This window comes from Peromyscus eremicus, chromosome 3 (genome assembly GCF_949786415.1).
Source record: "Peromyscus eremicus chromosome 3, PerEre_H2_v1, whole genome shotgun sequence".
In the NCBI taxonomy this organism is placed as follows: Eukaryota; Metazoa; Chordata; class Mammalia; order Rodentia; family Cricetidae; genus Peromyscus; species Peromyscus eremicus.
In genome coordinates, this window is record NC_081418.1 from 101034617 (window position 1) to 101055083 (window position 20467).

General features: G+C 51.5%; 1 protein-coding gene across 3 annotated transcripts in view; it reads left to right on the forward strand.

The window, feature by feature from the left end:
* The window catches only part of Mgll (monoglyceride lipase), a 105202-nt gene extending 94341 nt beyond the window's left edge, over nt 1-10861 (forward strand). For all 3 annotated transcript variants that reach the window (XM_059258171.1, XM_059258170.1, XM_059258172.1), the window contains 3 exons: nt 40-129; nt 5390-5605; nt 8076-10861. In XM_059258171.1, the coding sequence (XP_059114154.1) occupies nt 40-129; nt 5390-5605; nt 8076-8201 (432 nt within the window). In that variant the 3' untranslated portion in view covers nt 8202-10861. The remainder of the gene's footprint in view (nt 1-39; nt 130-5389; nt 5606-8075) is intronic.
* Nucleotides 10862-20467: the final 9606 nt, after the last annotated feature.

Consider the following 20467-nt stretch of genomic DNA (forward strand, 5'->3'; position numbering starts at 1 on the left):
GGCCTGCACTCATGACTCTCGTTTTGCCTCCCTGCCCAGGTCCTTGCTGCCAAAGTGCTCAACCTTGTCCTGCCAAACATGTCCTTGGGGCGCATCGACTCCAGTGTGCTGTCTCGGAACAAGTCGGAGGTGGGTGCGGCTGGACAGAGAGGTGTTGGGAACAATAAGCAGGTGAAGGCGGGGAGTGCCCAGTGAGACCTGACCTCGGCTGGATCCTAGTCACTCTGCTCCCATTTCTGGATGGTGGGGAGATGGGGACATAGTGCAGTGAGAAGTTTTGTCCTTGCCTTAGGGGTTAGGGGAAGGTGGAGAATCTGAGCGCCACTCCGGACACCTGGAGAACTTGATGGAGGACAGCTGTATGGTTAGGTGGTTAGGTCTCTCTTGGTTGCAAGTGACAGAAACCAAAGTCAAAGAGATTCAAGGAGCCAGAGGATGGCTCAGTGATTGTGAGAGCTTCCTGCTCTTGTAGAGGACCCCAGTTAGGTTCCCAGAACCCCACACTGGTGGCTCACAACTGCCTATAACTCCAACTCCAGGGAATCTGACACTCTCTTCTGACCTCCGCCGGCACCCCCACACACATGATGTACACATAAAAATAAAAAATAAATGAAGGGATTTAAGCACAAGAGGGCATTGACTGGTAACAGGAACTGAAGGCTTCAGGCAGTGTTAGATCAGGGATCAAAATTTCTGTAAGAATCTGCCCTTTCTCTCTGTCTCTCCCCGACCAGCACCTCTGCTCGGCTTTATCCCCATCCAGGCTGTCCCCTAGTTAAGGCAAAGACACCATTAGCCTTATTACCCGAGCACCCCAAGTGCAAAGGCAATGCCACTCACTTAGACATTCCAGGCTGACTCTGTCTGCTGTGTAAAACCTGCAGGATCTGTCCAGGAAATGGGTAGGGCTAGCCCCATCTAGACTCTGGGCTCAAAGAAAGGAAGGCAGGTGCTGGATCGTGGAGGTAGTAAGGACAGACCCCTATCATAGGCGTGAGAAGACCTGCCTGGGGTTCCCACTGCTGGGCTAGCCTGAGAAGCTGCCCTGGGGTTCCCACTGCTGAGCTAGCCTGAGAACCTGCTGGGAGTTCCCACTGATGGATTGAGCCTGAAAACCTGAAGGCTTGAAGGAGCAACCCTGGGCATGTGGAAGATACCAGAATTACCCTGACAACTAAGCAAATTGGTTGCCACTCTTCTGCCTCGGTTTCCTTTCTTGTCTTAGGAGCTTGAATCACAGGCTCCCAAAGACCCTGGACCCCTCCCCCAGAGTGGAGACTCTGACAACCCAGTGGCCTAGCCTTCTTTCCTAAGCAGTCAGACTCTGGCTTTCTGGTCAGGTTCTACCCTGGGGCACATGCAGGGCCAGGGGGCAGATAATGCCATTATCCTGCGGGAGGGTGGAGAGCCCCTAGGCTATGAGTCCAGCTGATGTAAGAGACAGGTAAAAGGCTGGGATGTTGCTCAAGTGTTGAGCTTGGATGGGTGCTGGCTGGCGAGCCCAGTCAAGGAGAGACAAAGAGGGGCTTCCCTTGGAAATCTGCACCGAACAGCAGGTTATCTGTCTTCCTACGCAAAGGGCAAAGAGGAAGAAAGGGAAATGAAGTCATTCCAGCCCCTCCCTTGAAGAACAGCACCTCGTTTCTGAGGTCTTATGGAGAATGGAGGGTACTGTGAAGGACCGCTCTCAGGTTCCACAACTCCCAGTTGCCACCTGCGTCCTTTGGGCCAGCTAGAGAGCTTAAGATGTCTCCCTCAGGGGACATAGAACTGGAGGTGCTGGGCAGCCTGAAGATCTCAGCCTTCAAGTGGCTAGAGCCACCTTCATTCCTCAGGAGAGTCTCTGCCTCCCTGCTGTCTTTGAACCTGTGCTGAGCATTAAAAATAGCCGCTCCACCCACCCAAGGGAAATGGTGAGAAGAGGCACCACCCAGCAGCATACAGCGGGAGTCTCGAGGCTCATCCTCGAGATGGCATGTTGCCCATGGTGCCCTACAGCCTCAAAGCACCCAACAACAATACTCCCCCTACTAGCCAGTGCAGGATGGTGGAGGACTAGAGGGAGGACTTTGCAGCCAGGCACTAGGGGCTAGCACAGGGGGAAAGGCCAGAAGGTGGGGTCGGGGGAAGCAGGCGGCTCCCTTGGCCAGAAGACCACAGAGGTTTACTTGGGTTTGCTGTGGCACAGTCCTCTGGCCCACCCAACACTGTTGGTGCCACTTTACAATGGCCAATCCTGAGTCTTGTTCTCTGTGGAGCTTCCTGAAGCAATAACCTTATGTCCACACCTTCTGGACACCATAGCCCCTTCTGTCCCCCTGTAACCTTGGAAGTTATGGAAGCTTGGGTCAAAAGAGAGCAAATCATTCATTCACCCAACAGCAGTTCGTGAAGTCAGAATTTGAGCTCAGGTTCGTCTCTGGGCCAAGTGCACTTGACACTAACACACTGGGAACAAAAACAAAGCTCTCAGCACACACACACACAACACAGAGAGAGCTCTTTTATTAAAATCGCTGTGCGCCGCATACAGCTGTGAGAGATACACGGACATTTCATGGACCCTACTTCCCACAACAGGAAGGAAGGTATCCTTCCAGGTGTTGACCCTATATAAATGCTACATAGCTAGTCACTCCCTGCCCATGCTCATCCCATCCTTACCCTGACGACCATGAATATCTCCAAAATGCTAGCCGAGCTGACTCAGTGCAGCTCTTTCTAGAGATGCCTGAAGTCCTTACCTCCACCCTTAGAGCCACAAGAGAGAAAAAAGCAGTGACCAGACCAAAGGATTTGGAGCCTCCCTCAATTTCCCTGAATGGCACATGTGCCTCCCTCCCTCCTGTCCTTGCTACAGTTCTGTCTGGTAGAACTGACATTCCTTTCCTTGGCATGGTTGGTGCTCCTTCCCTAGAAGGTGCCATTGTGTAAACAATGTCTGTGTGACCTGGAAATAGAAACAAAGCCAAGATCAGGAAGTGGCTGGGGCCAGGAAGCAGTTAAACCCAGGAGTAGACTCCTCTGGGACCTAGCATATTGAAACACTCTGGGGAGCAGGATAAAGCCTCTGGAAGGATATTAATAGTGGACTTTGTACAGCAGGTAGGCTGGAGCCCCCAAGGCCATTATCAGATGCAGCATGAACATATTCACAAGTAGCAGTATGGTTGACAGGATCAGGTTCCTTCCTCTGCCCCATGCCTTCTCAGAGTCAACACACCCTTTCTGTTAGTGAACACTTCTAGGTGTGACCTTTGCCTTAGTAGTTCCTCTCACTCCTTAGAGAATAAAGCAAATCCTTGACCCAAAGCACATGGCTAGTTCCTTTACTTGCTTCTTATTGGCCAGGATCTGGTCACATGACCACACCTAGCTGCAAGAGAGGCTGAGATGTGTACTCTTTAGCTGGAAGGTTATATGCCCTGCCCAATACCAAGGGCTCTATAAGGAGAAGAGGAGCTGAGGTACTAATGCCAGTGGGCCTCTGGACCTCTCCATGCCTTGGTTTCCTCTCCTGTATCGTAAGAAGAGCCTTGATTCCATTGTGAGGCGCTGTACCTGTAGGAGGAACTCAGACGGCAACTGTTGTTCTGCTACACACGGGGTCCTGAATGGTGCCCCCAACACCAGGTTATGCCCAAGGCGTGTTTTTGATAGGTGGCACAGCCTTGCTGCCACATCAAGACTTGGCCAACCTCAAGCCTAGGGCTCTTCTGGTGGCCCCATAACTATTGGTGAAATTATTAAGGCCACTCCATGTAGTTAAAAGGAGATTTATTTAATGGTGTAACTTACAAGTTAAGGGATAGGTAGGTCGCGGGGTCTGGGGAAGGTGTATCGCAGTCCAGCGGTGTTCTCTGGAGCTCTGCTTGGCCCACCTTCACCGTCCAAGGTCCCAGGACCAAGTGAGTGCCCCACCCATCCAGATCTCAGGTCTCTCAGTGCCTCCCTTGGCCTCGCCTTGTAGGCGTGACAGTAGCCGAAGTCTCAATGGGGGTTGGAACTTCCAGATCAAAGCTGGAATGGCTACCCACTACACATAACTCTCTTCCAAGTTTCCCTGGAGACCCTGAAAGAGACCTATGGTGGCCTGGGTTCATGGCCAGCTGTCCCCACACTGCCCCTGCACTGCTCTGTCAGACTCGCGTCCTCTCTTAGCCTGCCGAACAGATGGCCTGGCTCTGTGGGGTTCTCGCCAGCTCAGCTGCAAGAAGTGTTTAATCCGTCTCGTGCAGCTCATCACAAATGGTCAGCTTGGAGGGGCTCAGATCCAGGATGTCAGAGTGATTGCAGGACAGCCTGTCCCTTCTTACATGGGTCTGGAATTGGGGCCAAGCCTTTGGAGGGGTGGGAGCACCATCCAGGCAACAGAAGTGGGTGATCTTAAGTCGGGGCTCAGGGACCCCCTGCTTGTAACAGGCCCAGCAGCCTCCAGCTCTCCTCACTTTGGTCCCTCCATCTGGTTGTCTCAAAGTCTATCTGCTCAGAGTCTGTCTTCAAGGAGAAAGTAAGCAGTGGGTGTCACGGCTTCACACCTGTTCTGGGGGGCCTAAGAGACTTGTAAGGGGAAGGGCCTCCTGCTCCAGCCCCTGCTTTCCAGCCTCCTATCTGCGTGCCCATCACTCCACGTAGGGACAGCCCTGGGAATGAAGAGGACAAACACACACACACACACACACACACACACACACACACACACACACACACACACCGCCGTAACGCCTCAGCACCGTCAGAGCTGCTTGTGCCAAATAACCTGAGTAGATGGCATGGGGCTCTTGTACTTTGTTTTGGTTTTGTATGTATATTTTGAGACAAGGTCAATATGACCTTGAAATTAAGCTCCTCCTACTTTGGCCTCCCAAGGGCTGGGATTATAAGCATGTGTCACCATGCATGGCTATGTTGCTGCTTATATTTGTAAAAATCCACCTTAGTATTAGAAAATTTCTACAGACTTCTATGTGGACAGCCAGCCCCCCCCCCCCATTCCCTTGGACTCCACATGGGAGAATCCGAACAGCTGTTTCTTATCTGTCCTGCACAGCCCCGAATTTCTATAGCACCGACCTTGGCCTACATCTGATAAGCATCTGGAGATGACTGAAGCACAGGGAAGGGTGTGTGTGGGCTCTACACAGACAATATATCAAGCTCCATGAGGTGCCTGAGCATCTCAGACTTTGGGGATCCTGGACCCACTCCCCAGTGTATGCTGAGTCAGAGCTGTGTGTGAAATATGTTCAGGGTCCGAGCACAGAGGTGCTGAGCACAGTTCAGACCCATGTTCCAGGAGCTGAACACATTGCCAGTCTCCACAACCCTTGGGCAGGCAGGACACCCTCTCAGGAGCCCACAAGCTGACAGAATCTCCTCCTCTCAGGTCGACCTGTATGACTCCGACCCACTCATCTGCCGCGCAGGGGTGAAGGTGTGCTTTGGCATACAGCTGCTGAACGCCGTCTCCAGGGTAGAGCGTGCGATGCCCAAGCTGACGCTGCCGTTCCTGCTGCTGCAGGGTTCTGCCGACCGGCTGTGTGACAGCAAAGGTGCCTACCTGCTCATGGAATCGTCCAGGAGTCAGGACAAGACACTCAAGGTAAGGGGCAGGAGGCCATGTCCCAAGGGGTCTTGAGGGGGCCAGCCTGGCTGCGAAGTAATGGTGAGAGGTTAGAGGCAAATGAGCTTTGTGACAGCACCTGGGTCCCCAGCCCGTGGCGTCACAAAAATGAACCTCACAGAGGAGGAAACTAATCCGATGGTATGGGCAAGAAGAAAGCTGCAGCTGGGCACAGGAGACAATGTCTTATCCAAGCTGCAGGGCTCCCTGCAGCTCCCCAGTGCCCTCTGCACCTGCCACTGCTCAGAGTCCACAGGTCCTGGGGCCTCAGGACACGCAGGGACCGTGGGGTCGGGGAGCGCAGGTTCTGGGGCACTTGGATGAGTCTGGTCTGCAAGGGTATCTGCAGGGGTTGGCTCTGTGGTTGGAGCCCCTGGGGACAGGCCACAACTTGATGATGTGGCATGTTGGACACAGGGAACAGAGTGCCACTCAGTGGCTTTCAAGGCAGATGCTTTCTGGGTCCAGATAGACTTACCTTTTGTCCCACTGAACTAAGAGGCACCCCAACTGAGGTGGTGAGGCCCTGCTGGGTACTAGTCAATGTGGAACCCTGAAACTGAAGCACACCCACCCCCTTGCCCACATTGTTGGGCTCCTGGCCTGGGCAGATGTGAAGGTGCCACAGAATCTGGGCTATATCCTCACTGTGTTACAAAGACAGCTAGGTGATGCTTCAAAAGTGGTAGAGTCAGTATTTGAACTGAGGTCCTTGGACTTGAGTCCACAGTCCCTCCCAACCCTGCAGCACTCTGGCAGAGACTATTGTCTTTGCAAATTGTCAAGGGCTTCTCAGTGGTGGAGCTCTTGCTTCGTCGGGGGGCCCAGGGTCCCATCCTAGCTCCAGACTCGCAGGAGAATCTGCTTTTTACTCACTCAGCGGTCATCTGTCGCTTCTGCAACTCCTGTTCATTGAGTTCTGACTTTGTGGAGGTCCCAAGGACCGTCTGACAAAGACTCCCCCACTTCTGGAGCCCGTACCCCAGTAGGTGAGCAAAGAGAAAATGGATGCTCAGAATAGCTGTGGATAGGGTTCAGGGTCTGTAAGACAGAGGGATGCTGGGGCACTCCCCTCCCATGAAGCAGGCAATCCAAAAACTTACAGGGAAGAGTAGCCACAGAGGAACATTCCAGACCAAGCAAGGGAAGTGGGGGGATGGCAGGCTCTTGGTTTTGGCACAGGGAGGAACTGTGAGAACAAGGCTGGCCCAGGGGAGGAGCTCATGAGATAAAGTGTTCACAGCCGAGGTGAGGAAGCAAGCGTGTCGCCTTCAGAGGCGAGATGCCTGAGCACAATCCCACCTCAAGAGTTAGTGCCCACACCACATGGAGGCTTCTGGAGGATGGTAATGTACTGGAAAGCAAAATGAGCCAGGCTCAGAAAGCTAAGTGTGGCGTGCTCTTATGGACATGCATGAACTAAATCCCTGAGCCTGCACTATAAACATTCAAATTATGATTCCCGAAGCTGGGAGAGTGAGGAGGGAGAGGCAGGAGGACAGGCAGGCCAGGAGCAAATGCAATGAGGTGGCTGTGTCCTGGTGTTCTGTAGCCCGTCGACTAGCTGAAAATAGAAGAGGCATGTTGAGTGCTCTTAGACAGAGAAGTAAGGGGCCGGGGGCAATGGCTGTGTTGATTGCTCCACACAGTACTGAAGGATGCTTGCTCCTGGGGTTTGGGCCTGTAAGAGCAAGGAGGCTGCAGTGCCCCTCTGAGACTGGTGACCCCAGCAGACAGCAGAGAGAAATCCTAAGGCAAATGGCAAGTATATAAGTCTCACTTCCGAAGAGGGCTGACTGGAGGGACATCCTCGTCAGCCTCGTAGTACACATTTCTAAGCCATGAGCGGTTACTAGACTGTTGGAGCTATAGGAGCCACCAGAAAGGGAGGGAGCTAACCAGGACAGAACAGAACCACAGTGTGTTTGAGGGCCGCTGATCTGCCTCTGGACGCTGCTGGTAAGTCCAGAGTGATCCAAACATCAAGTGTCTCTGGGTAGGGCAAGTGAGATCGATCCCTGGAGACCTGGCCATGGGCCACTGCTATGGGTTGTGGGGAGGAGGGGAGTAGAGATGGGGGTGGGGGTGATGGAAGTGATGGGGGTGTGAAGATGGACAGAGCTTCCTGGCAGGAAGGTTCTGGGGAATCTAAGCTGTACTGGAGAGCCCCGGAACAGCACGGAATGCCCAGACTGTTGCAAAATTGTAATTTGTGATTAGAGACGACCCATACCTGCCTTCTCAGCTACCAGGAGCCTGAGATGGGAAGATGGCTTAGGGCTAGACATTTAGGGCTAGCCTAAACAACATGGCAATGTCCCACCTGAAAATGAACTAGGGGGAACACTGGGAATGATTGCCGAGTGAGCTCATAAGTATGACCTTGTGCGCTCCTGTGCTCTGCCTGTCCCCCACACCAGGTCTAACTCCCTGGCTCTTCTGATTGCAGATGTATGAAGGTGCCTACCACGTTCTCCACAAGGAGCTTCCAGAAGTGACCAACTCTGTCCTCCATGAAATAAATACGTGGGTCTCTCACAGGACAGCAGCACCAGGAGCCGGGTGCCCACCCTGAACGTACTGGCCAGGCAACCAGCTTGTGGTCTGGGGGAAGCAGGCAGAGGAGGGGCAGTGCCGGCTGACTTTAAAAAAAAAAAAAAGAATCACAAATTGGAGGGACCCCTAGTGCAATTTACTCTGAAAAAAAAAAAAAGATAATTTGTCATATATAAGGCTACTGGCCATTGGCTCTACCACCCTAGGGGGTAGGCACTTTATGAAAGAGGGAGTATATTTTCCACACAGAGACTGTGTTGGGATGTCCTTTGAATTAAAAAAAAAAAAAAATGCAGCCTCTGCCCACCTCTCCCAGCTCCCGTGGGGTTCAGGGACTCTCTTGCAGTCCCCTGTCCCAGCCTGCAATAATCAGAGGTCTCTTCCCTCCTGTCCCAAGCCCTCTCTGACTGGCTGTTGTCTGGCATGTGATGAGGTGGCCTGTGTCCCCAGAGCGAGCTCCTTAGTAGGCTTACGTGCCCCTCCAAGGCACTTCCTCAAAATGGGCAGCCACCCTATGACCCGGTCAGCGACGTCTCAGATGAAAGCCAGGCTGTTGGGAGGGAGGGTGGCCCTGAAGCTCTCCTCCCCACACAGCTCTTCCCCCCCTGCTGGGAGTTGGGTTACCCACAGCATGTTGTATGTATTTAGAAAGGTCCCTTCTCTCAGGTCGCTAAGTACTCCATGCTGAGGAGGGTGGCTTTGAAGATAGGTGTTTAATATATAAGATATATTCTAAAGTAAAGACTATATGGAGCTTGGGCCGCTTTGGAAGAGCTGGTTCCCCACATGGGGCCAGTCTGCTGAGGGCCCCAGTCCCCTAATTGAGGACTAGCTGGCTCTTCTTACACAGGGGATGGAGGACTGTGGCCTGGGCTGTCCCTCTGTCCAGAGCCACTAGGAGTTTCCTGCCAGTAGCACAGCTACCTCTGGTGGCCTGGAAGACTCTCATGAAGCCATGGTGCTGGCTGCCTGCCCAGGGCAGCAAGAGCACTCAGTGACCACCCGCAGATGAGGACCACAGCGGTCTGCACCCCATCGCAGGTCGCAGCAGGATGGCCCACCTGGCCTCATAGAGGCTGCCCTGGAGCAGTGAAGCCCAAGCCCCCTGACCTCTCAGGTGCCCGCCCAGAGGCCTGCCCCAGGCCTCACTTAGCGCCAGCAATAACCGGGGCTCACTGCCCTCTTGGAGCACTTTCGTCTTTACAGAGGGGCTTGCTGTTACCTCAGGAGTCTTGTTAGTGCACAGAGGACCCTGGGAAGGGGCGCTGCTGCCAGGGAGAACTGCTCGGCTGCAGGGAGGGGAGAGTGGGCCCTTGATCCTCCAGGAAGCTGCAATCCAGGGCCCTGTGGTCTTGGAGGAGGCACCTGTCAACCTAGGCCCTGTCCTTTCTGGAGTTTATCCTGGGACCCAGGGAGGGCCCTCTGGCCTCGCCAGTGGCCCTGACCATGCATGGCAGTCAGAATCTGGCCACCTACTACAGGCCATAAGGACACCATCCCCCTCAGCAGGCAGGAGCCCTGCATGCAGGGAAGGCAGGGCCCAGGAGCTGTCCAGTGCCCCCTCTTAGCTCTGGGTCCCTTCAGAAAATAAAAAGTGGGCTAAGAGGGGGCAGTCAGCACTCCCGGCTGCTCAGGGAGCCCTGGATAGCAGCAGACCAACATGGGGTATTTCTCTTCTCCATCAAGAAAAAAAAAAAAAAAAAAAAGGACCCCACTCTAGACTACTGTGCCCCGGGCCCAGATCCGTGACTCTTACCAGGAGCCACCCAGGGCTGCTCCCAGAAGCACATGCTGACAATGCCATTTTCCAAACCACATGCCAGCACCCGGGCTGGTGGCTTTCGTGCGTGACTTCATTTACAGCAATGCATGTGTGTCTGGTTAAAGAATCTCTAACACTAAAGGGGTGGGGGATGATCTGAAATTGGGACTGTCCTGTGAAACCTGAAAGAGAGGGGACAGGGACGTGAATGCATCATGTCCTGCATGACAAAATCAGGGCCAGCGCAGGGCTGTCTGTAGAGAGGCGGGCCAGCCTTGTTCAGACTCTGCCCTTGGCACTTCAGGAAGCCCGACAAGCGGGCTTCGTAGTCACCTCATCCCCAGGACGCAGAGGGACTGGGGTGTGGAAGGAATGCTAAGACACATAAGGCTTTTCCTGAAGAGGGTGGAAGCCAGCAGGGGGCCATGAGAGTCCTCTCCAGGTGATGGAGGGGGTAACCAGAACTAAGCACCTTTAAGAACTTAGCACCTTCTCCAACAAGGATGGACTTAGCTCCTGAGAAGCTTTTTAGGAAAGGGTGCCACCTGCAGGTAGTGGGGCATCTCAACCACTCAGCTCCAGTTCCTCCGCAGAGACAGGTAGGGGAACAGCCTCCCTCCACCATGGGCCCCTCAGCTTCCGGGTGTCCTGGGGACCACCATGAGAGCAGTTGGGGTGCTCTAATACCACAGGGCTCTGCTCATATCCCACCCCCAGGCCACCTCACACTTCCCTTTCTCTCCTGATTGCTAATGTAACTATCTAGGGATCACAGTGGCTCACTGGTTTGTCACCGTCACCGCGCTCCGTCACACCCCACGTGTACTCTTAGTGGGGAACCTGTACTGGCTTAGAACTACTAAAGAAACCGATGTGCACTACAGCTCACAATAATAAACCATGTGCTTTTGGAGAGACCCGTGTCTGTCTGCCTCTCGTTCTACGTGTCAACCCTTTTTGCTAAGCGAACCACAGGCTTATGCTGGAAGCAGTGAAGTGTCATGTGCCAGTCACCTGGTGTCAACTCAACAGCCCTTCCAGGGCCCAATGCCAACTGGATGCGTGGATTTTATCTTCTCCCATCCGTTCTTGGGGAGGTCATGCTGAAGCACCTCCCCCACCCCCCACCCCCAGTGCTCAGGCAGCCGTAACGGCTTTCTGCTTGCTCTGTTGCTGTCATGGTGGGTGCCCAGCATGGCCAAAGTCCGTCTTCAACTCCTGTCTGCTCCCTGACCAAGGGTAGTCCAGAACGTCTGTCGCTGGCGTCCTGGGCACCTCCCCTTGCTCCCCAGAATCTCCCTGACCTAACAGCTCTGCCTTCGGAGTGTCACCAAAATCGGACTGTCTGACTTTCCCCAAAACTATCACTATGACTGCTAGGGAACAGCAGCCCCCTCAGGGGTCCCCACCAAGCCAGTCACTGACAGCCTCCCCAAGCCCTGTCCCTGCCTTCTCTCTCACTGCCCCGTGTCATTGGATATGATACATGACTGTCCTCTGGGCAGCCCTCTGTCTCCTACATGGGTTATAAGGTGAGAAACGCATGTTCCATCCTGTCCCGAGGGTCCCCGGAAATACCGTGTCCTGGGGCTGCAGATGGGGAGAGGGAATGAATGGGTGGGGGGAGGGGCAGAGGAAAAGGAAGTAAACAAATAAGCATCAGGAGTGAGAACAGGTGAGAATTAATGGGGGGGGGAGGGCTGGAAAGGGGTGAATGAAAAACAAGGGAGGGAAGAGGGATTGACAAAATGAAACATAAAGCAGTTCTCACCTCAAAGAGGATAAAGTTTTATAGCAACCGAACGAAGTCATGAATCAAGGCACTTCTCAAGTACACTGACGGAAATGTTAGGGACACAGGTGGAGTGGTTTGTATAAGGAATGTCCCCATAGGCTCTGGTATTTGAATACCTGGTCCCCGTTGGTGGCGCTGTTTGGAGAGGCTACAGAACCCTTAGGAGGTGGAGTCTTGCTGGAGGAAGTACGTCACTATGAATGGACTAAGTCACCCCTGGTCACGGCGCTTTACCACAGCAACAAAAAGTAACTAATATAGCAAGTGAGCGCAAATCAGGGAAGTGTCTGCCGCAGTTTTTCACTCTTTTTTTTTTTTTTTTTTTTTGGTTTTTCGAGACAGGGTTTCTCTGTGTAGCTTTGCGCCTCTCCTGGAACTCACTTGGTAGCCCAGGCTGGCCTCGAACTCACAGAGATCCGCCTGGCTCTGCGTCCCGAGTGCTGGGATTAAAGGCGTGTGCCACCACTGCCCGGCCAGTTTTTTCACTCTTACTCGGCCACCCAGCTCCTGAATTAATGCACGGAGACTTATTCTTACTTATGAATGCCAGGTCTTAGCTTGGCTTGCTTCTATTTAGCTTTTCTTAATTATCCTGTCTACCCTTTGCCTCTGGGCTTTTACCTTTCTCTAGTCTATATTCTTTCTTTCCTTCTTACTCCATGGCTGGCTGTGGGGCTGGGTGGCTGACCCCTGGTGTCCTTTTCTCCTCCTTTTCTCGCTCCTCCTTCTTATCGCTCTTCTTCTCTCATTTATTCTCTCTGCCTGCCAGCCCCACCTGTTTCTCTTTCCTGCCTAGCTACTGGCCTTTCAGCTCTTTATTAGACCAATCAGGTGTTTTAGACAGGCAAAAATAACACAGCTCCAGAGTTAAATGCAACATAAAAGAATGCAACACATCTTTGCATCATTAAACAAGTATTCCACAGCATAAACAAATGTAACATATCTCAAAACAGTATTCCACAACACTATGCTATAGACCTTAGGTGCTATCTGATGACACTCTTAGCTTTTGGTTGATGGAAGCTGTTGGTCTGTTAGATTAACACATTTTAAAGGGTTTTCCTATTAATCACAAGGCTGTTTGGTCAGACACAGAGGTGGGCAAGGAATGGCTATTAAAGAGGCTAGAGACAACCCACGATAAATTGTAATTAGGTTCTGGCCCTGCCCTGTTTCAGCCTCTCTAGAGCCTTTGACGTTCTCGTCAGTCTTGCAGAAGGTTCAGTGGCAGGGCCAGCTTCTTTCCAGGAACTTTGGTTCACAGCAATGAGAGGGAACAGATGAGCCACCGGGAAGGAGAAGTGGGTGTGCACCTTTCAAAGAACAGGACAGAAATTAGAAACTGCATCTAGTACTTCTTTATATTAGAACCAACTTGCCTGTGGCATGGCCACAGCTGGGGATGCTGGGAAATGAGGCATCAGTCAGCGAAGAGGAAGAGGGTGGGACTCAGACACGGGACATGGTGGGCTATTGCCAGATGACCTGCAGCATGGAGGCCTGTAAAGAGAGAAGACATGGCGGCATAGGGAGAAGACAGAACAGTGGGGCAGGGCCTAGCTGGCACTGTCCGACAGATGGGACAAAGCTACTCAAGAGGTAGGTGACAGGGGTATCAGGGTCCAGGAGAGAAGAGAATGTCCACCTTTGTGACCACTGGAGGGAAGGAGACTGCCAGTCAGCCCACGATGCTCACTGTCTATTTTCTGGAGTTCTGGTTCTGCTTCCCAGGGAGGCAGGGTTCACATGATGAATGACTGATTGAGCCCCGTCATGGCCCCATGGGTGGTGGGGTTCTGTGGTTGGTTGGAAACCCAAGGGTGCAGTGATTTACTACAACCACAGCTGAGGCAGAGCCATACACTTCTCGGCCCCTACAGCAAGGCCTAAAGGCCAGCATCATGGAAAACTACTGAGGCCTGAGGACCTCCACCCTTCTCCGAGAACTGGACAGATGTCCCCTCCCCAAGGACCCAAAAAAGCCCACCATAGGTGTTCTAACAGTGTACCCACAAACCCTGCAGAGAGGGAGCAACCTGTGCAGCCAGTCAACTTTCAGAGGCCCATTCATGTCCGACCAGAGAAACCAGCCACTTTCCCCAGTCCGCACAGGCCTTAAAACTATTCAGTACATAAGCAAAGGGCTAGGCTGTGGCTTGGGAGAGGAGTGCAGGGCCTGGGTTCCAACACACTGAAATGTAAAATATAAACTGTTAGGTGAGAGACAGGTGTGTTTTCTTCATTCGAACACCCCATTATAGGTGTCACACAGCTCCATCCCCTCAGATCTTCAAAGAGGTCTTTAGAAACTCGCTTTCCTAAAAAGGCTCTGGCTCCTCATTTGGTCCCACAGAGAAGCAGCAGGGTGACCAGTCTGGCACCTCTGCCTTCATTTTGTGACTGTGTTCCTTTGGGTCAGCTGCTCACCTCTGTACCCCAGCATATTAATCACATCCCACTTCAAATTCAAAGGCATAGAAATAGTCATTGCCCCAAAACTGTACTGACTTTGGAATCCAGGAACTGCAGAGCCCAGAAGGATAGAATGCCCCTCCATGTCAGGCCAACCCTCAGGACAGGACAGCCTCCCAGGGCACACCATCCCTCAGATGAAGGCAGTTAGCCTTGAGGGAAGGGCTGTACCCTGGAGCAAAAATATTTGTCCTATAGAACCAGGTCGGTCCCCTCAAAAGAAACACTGTTCGCAGAGTCAGAGCTGAGACCATACCTTGGCCGGGGCTGCTGAATGGCACACCATCAGCTGAGGCCTCCACGGCTGCTCTCAGCAGGTTACACACCAAATGGGCCTCAGGGACCTGTTCACCCTCCTGGGTGCTCAGATGTGCGCCCCCTGGTGGTTGACAGGAAGCTGTGATTGACTCAAATGGAATTTAAACGGAAGGATAGCCGAAGTGTGGCCCTGATTGGTGCAAATGTCCCTTTCTGGATCTATAAGCAGGAGTGCACACTGTGCTGGGAGTGGTATCGGGTTTACGAGGTCTCAGACTCTGGACCTGAGCTGTAACACTAGCCGTGGAGCTAAGCTCCCCACTCAGGAGGTGTAGCCCATCTTCCTGGAACCCTGGGTAGCTGTTAAAATTGCTAGGCACAGTGCTGTGTGCTTCTAATCCTAGCAAGAGAATCATAAGTTCAGGGCTGTTCTAGGCTGCATGACTAGTTTTGAAGTCACTCTAGGTATGTGTCCCAGACTCAAAAGAAACCAATCTTTAAAAAAAAAAAAAATTACTATTAGTGGTGATACGTTCCCATGTTCATTTTCCTATAAACAGAACCTAAAGACACTTTGCGAAGAAAAGCAATGGGACACCCTGACTAGCTAGTTTGCTTCTGAAGTATGCCTGGCTGCTCTGAACAAAAGAACTGTTGGCTCCACTCCCTTCTGCTGGCACCAGCCATCTGGAACATTCCACAGACACCTTAAGACAACTATACAAGTTCTCTCCCAACCAGGCACATACGAGTGTCCCAGCTCCTGAAGGCACGGCCTCAGCCAGGGCTGTGTGAGGCTGGGAGAGCTCTAGATGACCCTGTCGCCATTTCCACTAAGCCAGAGGAGGAAGGGGCACGTGCCCTGGTGCTCAGCAGACCGACTGCAGTGCCTGGTGCTAAGAGGCCCAAATGGCTCTCCTCAAGCTGCACAAGCAGGCTGCTCAGGCTCCCTCATGAATGGCAGGGAGACATCCTCCTGTGCTCCCTCCCCTGCTGGGATAGCATTCGTCCCCCTTAAAGGGCTTCTTTAAAGTGGTCTTGTCTGTGCTCAGTCGTGTGGGCTGAGGTGGTAACAGAGAAATCAGCAGAGAGAAGGCAGAGGCAACAGCAGCATCCGTGACAAGTGAGTGGTCAACAGGCTACCATGCAAAGCGGGCACAGCACCAGAAGCAGATGATCAGTTAGTTCAAGAGCTGCTAGGGCAGGAAGAGGAGGACTAGAGACTCTGGAGAGTGGAGACTGAGGCGCACCAAAAGCTGGAAGGAACCAGGGAAGAGAAACTGCAGGCCCAGGTCACTGGACGAGTTCCCACGAACTGGCTTCAGGGCCAAGAGTCCCAAATCTTGAGCCAAGACTGTGTTAAGCACAAAGTGCTCGATTTGCCAAGCTACACAAGAGGGCAACACTGGCTGCTGCCAACAGCGGAGGAGTCGGATTTCTAAGGCGCACACAGAGCTGTACCACTCACAGGGCTACAGGTCCTGATAGCCAAGGCTGCACACACCACCTGCTGCTGCCTGCTGCTGTCCAACACAGAGGAAGAAGAGCAACCAAGACCAACGCTTGAAGAGCATCTCCTTTCCTATGGTTTCCATCTGGGTAGACTCAGCAAAAGGGCCCTGGCCAGCTGACAGACAGTAATACTAACAGAACCTGCACGCTATCCAGGCCACTGTGGGCTAAAGCCCAGAGTGATGAATCCCCAGCCTAAGCACCTGGAGTCCTGACCCTCTGGTTTCTACAGCCTGCAGCAGCCAGACTCCAGCTCTCTGCAGCCCCTGGCTCTGCCAGTCTAGCCCCTTGGGACAGCCCACTGGAGAACATGTCACTTGCTCACAATTGCTATCTGGGCAGAGCAGGAAGGATCCCATTGCCTAACAGTAGCAAGGCTGGTGTCTCTGAAAGGATCAAGCAGCCATAACAGGCTATTCAGTCTTCTCTCAGAGATCAGCCCTCAATTTCAGTTTCCTGAGACTTGAGCAAGCAGTTTCTGGGAGGGCCATGAACAAAAGACATAGTCCTTGCAGTAGCTTCCTTTCTGCATGTACTCTGACTGTTCAAGGTTCAGCCAGTTGTTTACTGTCTGGGACTCCTCACCAACTTAGAGCTACGTGCATGGGTCAATGTGAACGTGCGAGGCCAGCCAGCCCCCATGGCAGCTCAAGGACAAAGCCTGGGACTTGTTCAGGCCTGCCCCCAAAATGATAACTGTAACCCCCAACCAGTAAATTCAAAGGTTACACACCCTCACCCAATCATATGATGCCAAGGCTTATACCACCCTGCTTGGGGTTTTTCCCTTTAAAAAAACCCCTCACCCTGAGAGCTCAGGGCCGTCCTCCTTTACCTGGCTAGCCAGTGTGTTGGATGTGGACCAAGCCAGAGCTTGTTTGTTATCAATAAACCCCTGTGTGTTTTGCACTGGATATCAGCTCTATGGTGGTTTTGCTCGGGGGTCTCACAATGCAGGCCCAACACCCTCAGCTACTCATTCTCCTTATAACCCTGATATTTTGCCCCCTCTGTCTCCCTCTTCCTCCTCTCTCTGCTTTCTCACACTCTCCCTCCATGTTTTTTCTTTTCTCTCTCTTCTCCTGCTTCTGGACAGGTCCTGTCTGCTGGCCGTGTTTTATCTACTCCTTTCTCCTTCTGCTCTGGACTCTTCCAGATGCCTGTTTGTTCTCTCTCTCTCCTCTCTCTCTCTCTCTCTCTCTCTCTCTCTCTCTCTCTCTCTCTCTCTCTCTCTCTCTTTCTCTCGTACAATAAACACCTTCCCCTTAACTGTACCATGGAGTGATATGTTGTCAGTTTACATAACAGTGTTTTACCTGGGCTGGAGAGATGGCTCAGAGGTTAAGAGCATTGACTGCTCTTCCAGAGGTCCTGAGTTCAGATCCCAGCAACCACATGGTGGCTCACAACCATGAGATCTAGTGCCCTCTTCTGGCCTGAAGTCATACATGCTGTATATATAATAAATAAATAAATCTTTGGCCGGGCGGTGGTGGCGCACGCCTTTAATTCCAGCACTCGGGAGGCAGAGCCAGGCGGATCTCTGTGAGTTCGAGGCCAGCCTGGGCTACCAAGTGAGTTCCAGGAGAGGCGCAAAGCTACACAGAGAAACCCTGTCTCGAAAAACAAAAACAAAAACAAAAAAAAAAAAAGAGTTTTACCTACATGAATGTATGTGTATCATGTGTATGCCTGGTGCCTCTGAAGGCCAGAAGAGGGCACCAGATTTCCTGGAACTGGAGTTACAGATGATTGTGAACCATCATGTGGATTCTGGGAATTGGGCCTAGGTCCTCTGCAAGGACAGCAAGTGTATTTAACTGCTGAGCCATCTCCCCAGTTCCATAGCACTGGATATTTCAGCACAAGTTTTGGGGCCTCCCAGCACCCAGCCACTTACTGTTCTTAAATACAAAAGGTTCTTTTCAGGCTTAATAGCATTAAGATGGATTTCAGATGAAATGTCCTGTGTCCAACTTTTAAAGGAAGGAATCTCTGAGCTCAGCAGTTTAGTGATGGTTCAAGATATGATATCAAGTTACAGCTAGAGTTATTTTGTGCCTGATTGTCAGCCGAACTGATTGTACTGCCCTACCTTAGTGCTACCACGAAGTAGGAGTTTATCTGCTTAGTGAAGTTACAAGGTGGATTGTAAGGATATGACTCTAGTTGCCTTAAGCCAGGGATGGGAGAAGCTGTGGCGAAGCATGGCTAATCCCCTCTGTAGCTGCAAACATAGCACTTATCCAGGCATTTTCGTGTATTCAGCATCTGACTGCTCCCGCAATAGCCTGTCCCGTTGGGTTTTTATGGAAGCTTTGTTACATTGGTGTGATTTACTCAATCATGATTTGCTAAAGATCAACTTGACCTTAGACCTTTGCCTGCTCCCCTGGGACCGGCTGAAAGTCCTAACTCTGATTTACCTTGAGCAGCCCCATCCTGAAGCTAATGGGGCCCTCAGTTAGTTGATAAGCAAACCAAAAGACACGTCTCTGCAGGTTCTAGGACACTGAGCAGTGATTGGAGCAGAGAAATATTTGACGATATCATAAAGCACTTTGAATCTCCAGCCTGAAACAGGGACAGCCTTGTGAAGGTCAGATAACTGGAAAGTCGACAAGATGCCCACAATGGGCTGGACCCTCCCACACCAATCACTAAGAAAATGACCTACAGGCTTGCCTACAGCCCAATCTTAGGGAGGCATTTCTCAGTTGAGGCTTCCTCCTCTTAGGTGACTTTAGCTTGTGTCAACTTCAACACAAAACTAGCTAGCACATCCAGTTTTTGCCATGAGGTCCTTTACAAAGCCTTAAAGCAGTACACTGATTGTACCCTGTTCCCTGAGACCCTCCTACTGTACTGTAGCTCTAGGTGTGTTTTCTGTCTCCTCTCTTCCTATATCTTCCGCATTTAAGTGACTACCTATAAAACTATAACAAACTTCTATATAAAACCCATCCTCTGTGGTCTGTGGATTTCATTATTTGAATTCTTGAGACAAGAACCTGAAAGTACTGACTCAGGGTTGTTTGGATAACTGTTGAGTTTCTGAAATCCAGAGAAAGTCTCCATCATTCTCTAAGATACCCCAATATTCCCACATCAACATTCTCATAACCCCAGCACTGTAGGTAGAGACCATAGAGTTGGTTGTTAAAACCATCCTTGGCTGTACATCGAGTATGAGGCCATCAGGGCTACATTTGACCTTGTCGAAAATAAATGTCAATAGGGGCTGGACTGGTGGCCCAGTTAAGCGCATGTACTGCTCTTTCAGAGGACCCAAGTTCAGTTTCCAGTGTCCAGGTTGGACATGTCACAACTGTCTGTAATTCCCTCTCCAGGGTCAAGAATGGAATTGAGAGAAAGATGAAGAAGCGATGGGGTGGGGCTTGTAGACTTGTAGTTAAGTTCAGTTATTCCAAGTTATTGAGTCACTTAAAAGCCCTTTGCTAAAGTGTTAGAGCCAAGCAGGTGAATAATAATATTAAGATCAACATTTTTTTCTTAAGTACTTTACTTCTACTGATCAGTTTACCCCTATGAGGTGGACACCATTATCAACTCATAAAATGGGAGAGGAAGCTCTATAGAGATTAACAATTACCCACTCACAGGACTAGAACCATGACGGCTAGTATTGTCAACTGGACACCTAAGAGGTAAACCTTGGGAATACCTGTGAAAGGTTGTCTAGATTAGGGTTAGCCTCTGAGAATATCTGTGAGGGATTGTCTTGATTAGGTTGACTGATATGTGAAGACCAATTAATTGTGGGTGGGACCACTTATCCCGGACTGTACACAATGGAGAGGGTAAGTTGAGCCCAAGCAAGCACATGCTAATTCATTGCTCTCTTCTTCTAATTGCAGGTGTCACGTGACCAGTCGTTGTAAGTTCCCATTGCCTTGACTCCCCTCTCCACATCTCAAATTCTCTGCTGTGATGGACTTAACCTGGAACTGTGAGCTGGAACAATCCCTTTCTCCCTTAAGTTGCTCTTGTCAGTATATTTTGCCACAGCAACTGAGAAACAAGACAAGGACCTTGCAGACTTGACAAAATCTAGACTGCTGGACACCAACCTCTGTGCTCTCAGCTCCTCTGTGGTAAAGGACAGAGCTGACCTAAGAGTGGAGACAGTAAAAATGTCACACCAGAGCTTCTGGGTATACACAGGAGGCTGAGCCAAGAGAGAAAACTAGATCATAGGAAAAGACACCCAGAGGAGAGGGTGGCTCTGGAGAGGAGTCTCACAGAATGAAGAGAGAAGGAACAGTAGCAAAACAATGTCGAGAACTGAGGCTGAGTCTGGAGAGATGGCTCAGTGGTTAAGAACATATACTGCACTTGCAGAGGACCCAAGTTGGTTTCCAACACCCACATTGCATGGCTCATAACTGGCTGTAACTTCAACTCCAGGGGATGAAGACTGGAAACATGGCTTTGGATAGACACTTGGAGAATTTAAGATCAT